Source organism: Hermetia illucens, chromosome 5, assembly GCF_905115235.1.
Source record: "Hermetia illucens chromosome 5, iHerIll2.2.curated.20191125, whole genome shotgun sequence".
In the NCBI taxonomy this organism is placed as follows: Eukaryota; Metazoa; Arthropoda; class Insecta; order Diptera; family Stratiomyidae; genus Hermetia; species Hermetia illucens.
This window is the reverse complement of record NC_051853.1, coordinates 74,067,571-74,080,505: the sequence shown is the minus strand read 5'-3', so window position 1 is coordinate 74,080,505 and position 12,935 is coordinate 74,067,571. Positions and strand designations below refer to the sequence as shown.

The 12,935-nt window shown below is 41.1% G+C and overlaps 1 protein-coding gene across 1 annotated transcript in view; it reads left to right on the top strand.

Moving 5' to 3' along the window:
• LOC119658133 (membrane alanyl aminopeptidase-like) overlaps positions 1-12,935 on the top strand; it is a 15,616-nt gene extending 2,681 nt beyond the window's left edge. The window contains exons 2-7 of the mRNA XM_038065402.1: positions 5,281-5,774; positions 5,829-5,984; positions 6,036-6,516; positions 11,045-11,286; positions 11,364-12,494; positions 12,556-12,935. Of these exons, the coding sequence (XP_037921330.1) occupies positions 5,281-5,774; positions 5,829-5,984; positions 6,036-6,516; positions 11,045-11,286; positions 11,364-12,494; positions 12,556-12,862 (2,811 nt within the window). The 3' untranslated portion in view covers positions 12,863-12,935. The remainder of the gene's footprint in view (positions 1-5,280; positions 5,775-5,828; positions 5,985-6,035; positions 6,517-11,044; positions 11,287-11,363; positions 12,495-12,555) is intronic.

Below are 12,935 nucleotides of genomic sequence, written 5' to 3'. Positions count from 1 at the left end.
TCTGTTGATGTTTATCATCAGTTTGAATCATTGCCTTGTCCTCCAAATCCAAACCTATTTGGCAGACGTCCATGGCTCGATAAAACAGCAAGGAGATGCCATCAGCGTAGTCGATATGCATAAGGAAGGATATCATGGTTCATTGAAACCCTCCAGGTCCTCCGGACAAGACACCGTAGAAACCGTTATCCGACCTCGCCTTGAACCTAAAATTTGTCCAACATGTTACTTCAACACCTTCCTCGTAAAATATTCCAAATGTACTCCCTATTCGAGCTTTAGGAAATCCTTTCTGAATCGATGAAAGCGGAGATCTAGACTCCTCACACTGTTACAAGAAAATCCAAAGGGATCAAGTTTTCTTATCTAATTTTGTCTTTACTACGAAGGGAGGACGCAAATACTTCTCCAATTGTGGCACTCAAGATGGGAGTGACATCTTGACGACCATCACATTCCACTCACAGAGAAAGATCTTATATTCCCAGAATACGAATGAATGGAAGTAGCGGTATTGCGCTCGTTAATCTGCTTCCAAGGTTCAGCAGTCAGCTAGATCTTTGGCATCCTTGTAGGACTCATTCGAGCGCGATTTCAGCGTTTCTCTTATTTCTAATATCCATAAAACCTAAATTTGCTACTGATCCCGATTATGTAGATGGACGAGGCTAAACTGCCTCTATGGCGGACTTTATGCTCGAATAACGTCCTGTCAACAAAGAGGCAGCCTCTCACTATTGTCATTATATATCCCCATCACTTATTCGAACAAACTGTCAGAGCCCATGTTGGTACTCAAATTACCTATGTGTTTCCTATCTGTCTGTTTTTAAAGTTTTGTGTAAATCAAAAACCATATTATTATACAATCGATTCGATGTCAGTCTGTTCGTCTGCCTTTTTTATTGATGGAAGGTGGAAACTTCAAAAGCTACCGTTGTCTCCTACCACACAGTTATGTGGGACTCTTATCTACAAAAACCACCTTCTTCTCCTTCCACTCTTCCCGCAGGACCCCCATATGGTATTACGTCGTGAGGCTGGGTCAGAATTTATTCTGCACTCGCGTTAATATTCGTGCTTCTCTCTTGTTCATTTTGCCTGCTGATTTCTTCCTGCCTACGCTTATTACGGGTAACTGCGATCACCCTCTTGACTTCGGTCCATATTTCCTGTGATTTCAACATATGTTCTACTATATTTTTAGAAGTAAAGTGCCCCGGACTGTAGCTTCCAATGCAGCCTTCTGGGCGGCGAATCTCGGCCAATGAAATAAAATGTTGCCAGCGTCTTCTATAATATTCGGACACTTTGGGCAATATGGCGAATCATCATGCCTAAATCGATAGAGATATACTCGATAACCTCCGTATCGAAACTTACTTCGTCGTGTGGTTGCTCGATCCATTTTCGTATATCGCATACGATTCTGTGGGTCCAACGTCTTTTTTTTTACTTGTCCCATTTCTCCTGAAAATCCGCGATAGTTGCAATTCGTACTGGCCGCCGCCGATGGAGCCGGAGACTCTCCGGTGAAATACGTTCGATCGTAAAGTCGTTCTTCTGCTCTCGTCAGAATTTCAATGACGATCATTCCTACTATCACGCAAGCTGCTTCATCGGATACACAGTTCCAAACTTTCTCTTATTTGTTGTATTTTCAGTGTACCTGCCCCCACTGGGGTTGCATACAGTAGGATCCAACTGACCACCGTCGAAATAAGCAGTCGGCGCCTCGGCTTTGAGCCACCTATATTTTCTAGCATTTTGGAAGTGCACCAATGTTACAGTCTTGGTTGCTCACTCTGATCAATCATTACGTCTAAGAACAACCGTCACACCAATGCCGTTTACAAAACCAATTTAGGCCACACCAGTAGGAAGGTCTAGCGTCAGTACTGTGTTATACATAGTAATCCACAAAAGTGGACCTAGAATGGACCCTGTGTTAGAACTTTACATGTTGCTTAATATGATTTCATTCCTTCGTCTGATTCGCACCACAGAAGCCTGTTGATTAGGAAGTCGGTAACGATACTTAACTGTGTTAGTCACCAGGTTAACTGCATCTGTCCTAGACCTCCTCTTTCGCAAACCGAACTGATTTTCAGCGAGACCGGCTTTTTTCCGACAATTGGAAATAATCTGTTACAGATTATAGGTTCAAATAATTTGCCAGACAATAGGAATAGTAGCGGTATACACATTCTTGGGGAAGAAATTCTACAGTATATCGCCTAGTTAGGGCAAGTAAGGGCGTGTAACATTTTGGAAATCAATGTTTTGTAGGCGCCGCCACAGGGGTCCGAACCAGCTTCCTTACACAGCGCCTTGAAATGTTCGCTTTTACTTCGTACTATAGTCACATGCAATTTGTTCCAAAAATAATGCCATCTTCCCCGCATTAGGCCCAAACTCAAAATAGGGCGCCGTTCCGAAATCAATGACAGCAGCTCATAATAAGGTGGAACGCCACATGGCTGGGACTATTTCTGCACTGTTCGCTGATTGGCACTAGACCCACCTTGACAGCAGAGCAAACATTGAAACAGTTACAATCCGAAAATCTACTCTGTTTTTGAAACTTTGAAACTTTTTTTCCCAGCGGCTACTGTATGTGCAAAGTAGTTCTCAATGATTCGCTTAACATACAAGAGAACATTCAACTCATTTAAGGATTTTAAAATGATTCAAATTAAACACTGTAATGACCAAATAGGATCAATAATGGTCAAAAGGCCATCCTGAGTTGCCGGAGATGACCAAGAGGGAAGAGCTATCCCAAAAACCTAAAGAAAACGCCGAAATTGACCGTGAAGTTTCGCCCGCAAATACTGAAGCTCCATCGAAGTGTTCCATTGGCAAGTGCTTGCTGGTCTTTATGCTATCGTCGGGAATATTGGAGCGGGGGTGGCGCGATCCGTACCCAACAACACGCGAGATAAATTGACAAAACTAAAAAGAATTACGGCACCGCGAGTGCCGCGATCGAAGGGGAAGAGCCACGACGGATCGCATCCTCAATCGATGACCTTATCGTCAGGCCATTCTATTGGAGGATATTCCTTTTTAGTGTACGGGTTGCAGCGTTACAGAGGAAGGGAGGAAAAGAGAGTCCTCAAATCAGAAAGGAAATTAACTCCATTTCACTTCTTCATAATTAAGTCTTAAATCGTTAGAAGCTAATAAAGCAGAACACAAAATAGAATAATAATTCAAAAAAGAAATATACTGAAATATTAAATTATAAATAAAGTAAAGAAATAAAATTATAAAAGAAATAAAATAGAAGAATGACTAGCTAAATATAGATATAAGAAAAATATAAATGACACAGATAAAATACAGAAAAATATATCAAGAATTTTCGGTGGCAGTGGGATTTATATCGTGAGTTGACGTCGGATACAAGTCGACTCAGCTGTGAATGAGTACCTGAGTCAAATCAGGGTACTAATCTCGGGCGAGCGCAATGCTGATCACATTGTCTCCAACAGTGTACTACTGTAGTGTACCGTTATAGTCTTGAATGAAGTGCTCTAACACACTTCAATGAAGAGGATTAAATGTGTGATGGTGCTCTTCTATCCAGTGCCACATAAAAATCCGATCCGCCACACAGATCTTGAAAGTACTAGTCCCTGGGGCACACCGTTCATCGCCCATAAGAGAACACGCAGAACCGCGCGCAAAATAAACCGAAAATAAAAATAAAATAAAATTTCAAATCTGGATTGGATAATGCCCACCAATCATGGAGTGAAAGGCCCTCGCCGCACCAGAAATTCGGGTGAATCACAAATGCAGGCGCGAAATATCCTCGATTTTCTAGGCACTTAATTCAGTTGCGGAATCGAAGCTCTTGCGCCCCTAGAATCCGGGAGAAACACAAAATGCTGGTTGAAATTTCTTGGATACTCGGGCACCCAATGCAATCATGGAATCGAAGCCCTTCGATTCACTTCAGCCACCAGAAATTCATTCCTGCCAACAGAACTGAACTCAACCGGCAAAAACGATCTATTTGCCGAATCCAGCTGATCCAAACTTTCACCAGATCAGCCGGTGTCAGCAAAGCTAGTTTCTAATCTTGTCCACTCTGACTTTGAACTTCAAAATTTAACGTTGATGCAGCAAAAGCAAGAACTACGCAAAATTACATTTCTAGCGGCATGCATATTCGTCCCAGCGAGAGCCAATCGGTTTATCTGCATCCAATAATATGGAATCGGATGGAGTTTATGTGCAGGCTGAGGGGCCAACGAACAAAATTCCATAAAGGTCAGAATGGGCCGAATGTAAAACCCCCGAAAAAGGAACTAAAACCTAATGACATAGTCCAATTGTATGTTCGGTTCTGGAGAAAGATTTAGCCCTTCTGCATTGTCAGGAGACACCCACAAAACCGATTTTAAGACAGTCGGATATCCTATCTATATTGTAGTGATATTCACCGTCAAATTTGCCAACTGTTTGTTTCCCTTTAGATCGATAAGAGGGCACCGTTGTAGAAACCTAGAGACAGAAAGGTAATATTGCGTTTAAAAAGTAGGTATATAAGAAATGCAGACAATAGCTAAAATCCAGCATTTTATGGTTCCTTATGCAAACCAAACGCCGCAATGTTTGTGAAATCCCATTGATTGACATTAGCTACCAACCAATATAATAACAGAACCGATGAATTTATCCTCTTTTCTTCCTTCGATTGTTAGCCGTAGAAGAAGAACTTCTTACTATCCATCAAATCATTGGCATTCTCACTGATAAGCAGGATTCCTCCCCACCAGCCACCAACGAAAAGGAATCCTCCATAAAAGTTCGTTTAAAACCACTCGTCTGACAGTGTCACAACTAACAGATCAAAGTCTGAACCGTTCATCTAATTGCCCATAATGGAAGCAATAGCATAATAATAGTTTCGGCAATTGTAGTGTCTCTACCGATTAAATAAAATATAAATTATGAGACGATGTCCTTTTGGCTAGTGATTATTTGTTCTGGTACACATATATCGTATAGCATTGACGAAGGGAACAATTTATTCCCGGAATATCGCTATAAGCTTATTAGAATAAATAATCACAGAGAAATTACCGATTAGTAAAATTACTGTAGATGTATTTTCCAAGCGACATCGGAGTAAACCGAAAAAATGATAAGGCATCCTCTGTCGGTGGTAAACCGGATATCCTCTTTACGTAGAAGAGGAAAAGTTAATAGTTTTCATTGCAATGCACATACAAATTACTAAGCGTGCTTATTATTGCTTGTTTCTAGATTATGCAACTCTATATATTAAGTCTAGCAACGATTAGTTTCCAAACCAACACTACCGTCATTCCCAACACTACTGTTCCACCAGTGAAAAAGGATCTATACCTTTGGTTACCAAGTGCAGTCTTGCCGAAGTTTTATAAAATCCAACTTACACCATATTTACTAGAATCTGATGGACCGAAACGGTTTACTTTTGACGGAACTGTTCATATTATACTTGAAGCTCGAATTACCAATGTCAAAACAATTATGCTGCATGCGAGGGACATAATAATATTCGGATCATCTCTTGAGGAGAAAGACAGTGGAAATGAGATTAAGATTACAGATCAGACTGAATCTGATCCGGTGACAAACATATTCAATGTCAATTTGGCATCGGAATTGAACACTACATTGACTTATATACTAACATTCAATTACACAGGCGTAATGGGTAATGATATGCGCGGTTTCTACAAAAGCAAGTACACCAGTTCCAAGGGAGAAGAAGTGTAAGTGTAACATTTTTGAAACTGTGTTATTTGAAACTAAAATATTAATTTTAGCTACATCGGTTCGACTCACTTTGAACCGTATCATGCTCGGCGTGCATTTCCCTGTTTCGATGAGCCTAAATTTAAAGCTAAATTCCAGCTCAAGATCATACATCCTACTCAATTCAATGTTGTGAGTAATACTCTCCCTGCAAGTGTACATAGAAGGTAATTCTCTCAGAAATGTTGACCATACCCAATTGAAAATTCCTTTTACAGAACTCCTGCAACAACAATCACTACATTCAAGGAGACTCCAAAAATGTCCACTTATCTTCTTGCCTTCATTGTGTCCAATTTTCGAACGCGCGGGGAGAAGGACTTCTTTGTGATCGCACGTCCTGAAGCATATAATCAAACCGAATATGCCTACAAGGTTGGACCAGAATTGCTAACAAAGTTAGAAGAATTCACCAACTATCCATATATTTCACATGGCCTAGAGAAAGTGCATTTAGCTGGAATCCCCGACTTTTCTCCAGGAGCTATGGAGAACTGGGGCTTGCTTACGTACAGAGAAACAAGATTGTTGTATGATACATCAGCGTCGACATTATATGACCAACAAAGGGTCGCAACGGTTGTTGCTCATGAGCTGGCACATCAATGGTTTGGCGATTTAGTGAGCTGTGAATGGTGGGGATATGTTTGGTTGAATGAAGGATTTGGAAGATACTTTCAGTATTTTATAACACATGAGGTGAGTTTTGGTAGTAGAAAAAGGAAACGAAGTACTAAAATAGATAGAAAGAATAATGTTGAAATACAAAAGAAAAGTTAGCTGTAAAGTAGAATCGTCATAGTTTGATTCCCGATTTTACAATGAAATTAGCAAGATCTTGAAGGTGTTCAAAATTTCCACTGGGAAAGGGCTAACAGGCAGCCAAGCTAATTTTCTATTTATATTTGTTTCCATGAATGGAATACTTTTTGTAACATTAAAATTACATTGCCATTCGTTTCTCGGACCCCACAAATCTCGTTGCTGTATGAAAAATTTGCAATTAGTCTACTGGAAGTTGTAACCTCAGCTGCCCTCAAAGGGCAAAAGAACAAAGTCGTGGTAAATTCTCGGACTTTCCTTTGTTCCCATTTGCTTTCTCGTGTACAATATCTTATTGAAAGCTGTTTACTATTTGTCTGTTTTTTTTTTTCCTTGTTGTTTTTAAAGCGATAGAAATTTTCAAAGGACACTAGGTGTTGCATTGTAGGGTAAAGTAAGCTCACTCTAATTTGGTCTCCTCTCTTGGTGCTTTCCTAATCTCCTCACCTTTTCGTATTTTCCATTGTATCCAATCACGGGGTTTACTGCAATTCTATCTTCCTGAAGTGCCAGATTTTTCCACACCAAACCTACTGTTACCAGTACCGGAAATTGCCGTCGCATGCAAAATTCTCCGAAAGCTCCGAAGCCTCTTTTACTATCGGGATAACCCATGAATGAGGGTAGGGCACGTGATCATTGGAGGTGAAATTTATATAAGTCGTTGTTCCATTACAATTCTGTAGACAAAGGTTAGTATGAGTTTTCATAAAAGCATCTCCTTTTTCAGCTCGGTCGACCCTGTTTCCCGCTTTTCGAGCCGTTGGTATAGCTCACGGCAAGCTAATTTATCAATAGTTGGAACTTCTACTAGGCAGAGTGTCACAATATTTAATAGCTTTAGTAAACCAACACAAAGTTCTTCTCGGTTTTCTTCTCTGGAGCTATCTCCATAATTCAAAAATGATTGGATGGTGATAGTTGTGGATGTAGTTCCGGATAACATGCCTGTACAGACTTTGCGCCAACTGAGCACTGGCAAAAGGCAAGTCTACAGTTGAGTCAGACCTCTGTTTCCGAAAAGTCGGGAGTCCGTAAGCAATTGATAACGAACCGCAACAATTGGGAAGAAACTTTCTTTCAATTTTTCGGTACACTGGACTCTAAACACCCCAACTTTCGGAAAGAACGGCTGACAGTTTCATCCTGGACAGAGGCAACTCATCAGATGCTACTTTATCACTACCTTGGGATTGGTCCATCTTCGTCTAAAGTGAATACAAACCCGGGACTACCTTAATTCAAAAAAAATTGGATAGATTGGTTGGTCGACTCTACATTCTCCTTATATTTCTCTAAAGCCACAATCACTTTGGCATCCGCATGACGTTCTGTGATTGACATCCCGGAGAGTTTCAGACGCAGTGCGCGTCCTTTAGGTTGCAATGCCCTTAGTTATGTCATGCGGTGGGTTTATTTTATGCGGAGAGGCCATTAAAAGTATTCGCTGAACTGAAGGCGTTTTTTTATATTAGCGGTGCCCGTGCTCCTTAGATAATATTTCTGTTAAGACCTATAACCACGTTGATTGCGATCTCTACAGCTGGGAAAATTCTGCTATCAATCACCCATCCAGTGACTTAACCACAAGGCTCAGCAAGCGTATTGATGATGCCCCCCAAGAGGAATATGTTCCTTCAAAATAAGTACGAGAAAATTACTATTCCACTTTTTGGAAAGACTCCCTCTCAGCTACCAACGAAATCCTCTCCCCGCTTCCACCGCCAGAGATGTATCATGTTTCTCTCTCTCCTTAGCTTTCTCCTCGAAATTTTATATTATCGATCCCTTTTATTAATCATCATCATCAACAGCGCAATAACCGGTATCCGATCTAGGCCTGCCTTAATAAGGAGCTCCATATATCCCGGTTTTGCGACGAGGTCCACCAGTTCGATATTCCTAAAAGCTGTCTGGCGTCCTGACCTACGTCATTGCCCCATCTTAGGCAGGATCTGCCTCGTCTTCTCTTTTTACCATATATATTGCGTTTATAAACTTTCCGTTCTGGATCATCCTCATCCATACGAATTAAGTGACCCGACCACCGCAGCCTGGCGAACTGGGTTTTATCCACAACCAGACAGTTGCGGTATCGCTCATAGATTTCGTCGTTATGTAGGCTACGGAATCATCCATCCTTATGTAGGGGGCAAAAATTCTTCGGAAGATTCTTCTCTCGAATGCGACCGAGAGTTCGCAATTCGTCTTGCTAAAAACCCAAGTCTCCGAGGAATACATGAGAACTGGCAAGATCATAGTCTTATGCAGTTAAAACCTTGAGCCTATGGTGAGACACTTCGAGCGGAACAGTTTTTGTAAGCTGAAATAGGCTCTGTTGGCTGACAACAAACGGGCGCGGATTTCATCATCGTAGCTGTTATCGGTTGTGATTTTCGGCCCTAGACAGGAGAAATTATCAATTGTTTCAAAGTTGTAATCTCCTATCTTTATTCTTCTCGTTTGACCAGTGTTGGATGTTGTTGGTTGGTTGGTTTTTGAGCCTGACTTTGCCACCATATACTTTGTTTTGCCTTCTGCTGGATTTGGATGAAGGCAGTTTGTACGTATCGGGTCGTTCTTCCCATGTTATGGATATCGTCAGCATAGGCCAGTAGCTGGGTGAACTTGGAAAGGATGGTGCCTCTCGCATTTACATCAGCATCACGGGTCACTTTCTCGAGGGCCCGGTTAAAGAGGACGCATGATAAGGCATTCTCTTGTCTTAAGCCGTTGTTGATATTGAATGGTCTCGAGAGTGATCCCGCTGCTTTTACCTGGCCTCGCACATTGGTCAAGGTGAGCTTAGTCAGTCTTATTAATTTCGTCGCGATACCGAATTCTCTCATGGCCGTGTACAGTTTTATGCTGGCTATGCTGTCATAGGCCACTTTAAAGTAGTTGAAAGTGAAAATATGGCGCAACTGATGGTCATATTCCAACAGTTTTCCATCGCTTGCCGCAGAGAGCAAATCTGATCTGTTGCTAATTTGCCTGGAGTGAAGCCTCTTTGATGTTCTGGGCGTATGGGGCTATCCGGCGTAGCAAAATAGCGGAGATTATCCGATAGATGGTACTCACCAACATGATACCTCTATAATTGCTGCACTGTCTTCCTTTTTATTTATGAGACATATAATGCCCCTTTGCCAGTCGTCGGGAATTGATTCGCTGTCCCATACTTTGAGCATCAGTTGATGAACCACTTGGTGCAATTGGACGCTTCCATATTTAACTAATTACGCTCCTGGCGACTTATGATTTTTAAGCCGGTGAATTGCACCCTCTGTTTCTTCTATGCTTGGTGGTGGCAGTATTTGTCCGTCGTCTCCAGTTAGCGGGACCTTCAACTCACCGATATTTTGGTTGTTGAGCAGTTCCTCAAAATACTCAACCCATCCATCGCTCCAATATGCCCATTCTGTCGGAAATCAGGTTCCCTCTTTGTCTCGGCAGGATGAGCATCTAGGTGTATAAGGCGTCATCCTGCTGATTTGTTGGTAAAACTTCTACGCTTGGTGCTTTAGAAGTGTTCAAAGTAGTCCCCTTAAGTATGAACACACTTCTACGAACGGCTTATTCACGCAGCACACGCTTCCTAAAAGTCACCAACCGAAACACTCTTTGGAGCTTGAGTCCGAACCGTTTTACAGCTTGTAGGGTCTTACAGTGGCATTCTTTGGGGTTGGTTTTAACTTTTAGGGAGAGGAAAAATCTGAGGGGCAATATCAGGGCTCTCGGGAGGCTGGAGAATTGATCGGCAACCATAAAGGAGGTGTAAGATGAGGCATTAGTTATCATGGTGAAGTTTCCAATTATCGGCAATTTCGGGTCGCACTCGAACCAGCTTCACGCATATCTTCCCCGTCCCAGGATTCCCAGGGTATTCACGACCATGGGAACACTTAAATGTCTGTATGAGTTCAAGAAATCTCTACTAGCTACCAAATTGAGCAACTTCAGGATCAAGCCTCCCCTTCCAATTTGGTAAAAAATCTCTTTGACGCAATGCCGCGTGATAGCAAAAACATTGTCATTACTTAAAATACACACCCTGTATCGTTATATTTTACAAATTTTCTGAAAATTAAACACTTTGGTTTTTCCGTAACTTAAATAAAAAAAATTATAATAAATTTTTACAATAATATGGCTACTAGAAAGTTTGGTGGAGATCGTGCTTTGTATAACAAATTATATTTATTAATTAGGATTAACGAGAACAGTCCAACAGACTTTATGCATATGTCCTAGGAGCTACGTGTGTTTTTCCTTATGAAATGCACAAAATCTTTCCCACTTGAAACACTAAGCGTCCGGTTTCCAACATGCTCATTTATTGTCTCTAAAATCATAAAACTTTTTTTCATTCTTTGCATATAATGTCGCTTTTAACATATTCCAGCTGGAACCTTCTTGGGAACTAGACAAGCAGTTCGTAGTGGAACAACTCCAAACGATAATGAGTTTAGACTCCTTACCCGGAGTTACGCCGATGAGCGACCCATCTGTCGCTTCCCAAGTTGAAGTCACTCGTATGTTCAATAGTATTTCCTACAGCAAGGCTGCCACCATTATCCGAATGACAAAACATATGATGACTAAATCTAAGTTCAAAGATGGCTTACAAAAATATTTGAAGGATAAGTAAGCAACGTGCCAACTTGGTGCATAATATTGTTGATTTCTCCAGGATTGCTGTTCATGGATTTTCGAAATTTCAGTGAATATACTACGACTACCCCCCAAAATTTATTTGACGTTCTTGAGGAATATTATCCAGGGACGAACAATATCTCATCAATAATGAAAGACTGGACAGAGCAGGTTGGATATCCGGTTATATACATAAAGTTGGTGAACAACGGCAAAGCCTTTACAGTATCGCAAAAACGCTTCCTATTGAGAAGTGATGCCGGAGATGCATCTCTCCTATATCAGATACCGTTGACTTATACAACCGACGTTGAAAGCAATTTCGAGGACACCAATACAAAGGTACTCCTTCCGAAATTCACATCCGAAGTCACCATTGATTTAGGAAACCAAACTGCCAAATGGATTATTGCTAATATTCAAGAGGTCGGCTACTACCGAGTCAACTACGATGAGACTATCTGGGATAATATCCATAAAGCCCTTGTGTCGGCAAATCATGGAAAAATTCATGAGGTGAATAGGGCCCAGATCGTTGATGATGTATTCAATCTAGGACGAGCAGGTCTCCTGAGATACGAACGGGTCATAGATATCCTTGAGTATCTGAAATCCGAGATACATTATCTTCCATGGTATGCTGCATTCCAAGGTTACAGCTATTTGGCAATCCGTCTAGGAGTACCGAATGAGAAATATTTCAAGCCTTACATTCTCGGTCTTTTGGATAACGTCTATAAGAGCGTTGGTTTCACTTACAATCAAACTGAGAAGCGTCTGGTAACCTACAATCGTGCCAACGTGCTCTCCTGGGCTTGTAAATATGGGCATACGGGTTGCGTGAAACAGTCGAAGGATATTTTCCAGGCTTTCATGGATGAATCAAAACCTGTAGAGGTTAACATCCGTGCGGCTGTCTATTGTACTGCAATTCGTGAAGGTGGCAAAAAAGAATTCAACTTCCTTTGGAATAAGTTTAAAGTGGAGAACGTGGCAGTTGAGCAAGTTACCATTTTAGCCGCTTTGGGTTGCAGCAATGATAAAGCTCAATTGAATACGTACTTGGAATTGATATTGTCGGACGAAGTACGTCTGCAAGATAAACAAGCAGCCTTTCAAGGAACTCTTACCAGTTCCGTTGAAAATGTTGATGTTGTTTGGGAGTACGTTCAGCGCAATTACAAGAAAATGCTTTCATCGTATGTAGATGTTGTAACCGTAAACTAGAACTTTGACATATTGCTTTCTTTTAACTTGCAGTTTCGGATCCATACCAACTGTAGTAATCATCCTGAATGAGATCTCATCTCGATTCACCAACGAGGAGCAGAAAACATCTTTTGAATCATTTCTTGATTATCACGAAACTGAATTCGGCTCTTTTGCTTTGAATTTGAGAAATTCATTAGGTCACGTAGCGTACAACATCAAATGGACAACGGAGTCGCTCAAGCCGTTTGTGAAGCATATACAATATGTAAGCCGGAGTGCAGCAAGTACATCATGCAGTGCAATTGTAATGCTAATCAGATCATATCTATTAACGTACATACTCCATTGCAGATAATTGAAGTGAAAATTTGGTAGATTTTACTTTGCCATATTCAGAATGGAACTTAATGCATAAGTTATTTCCATCA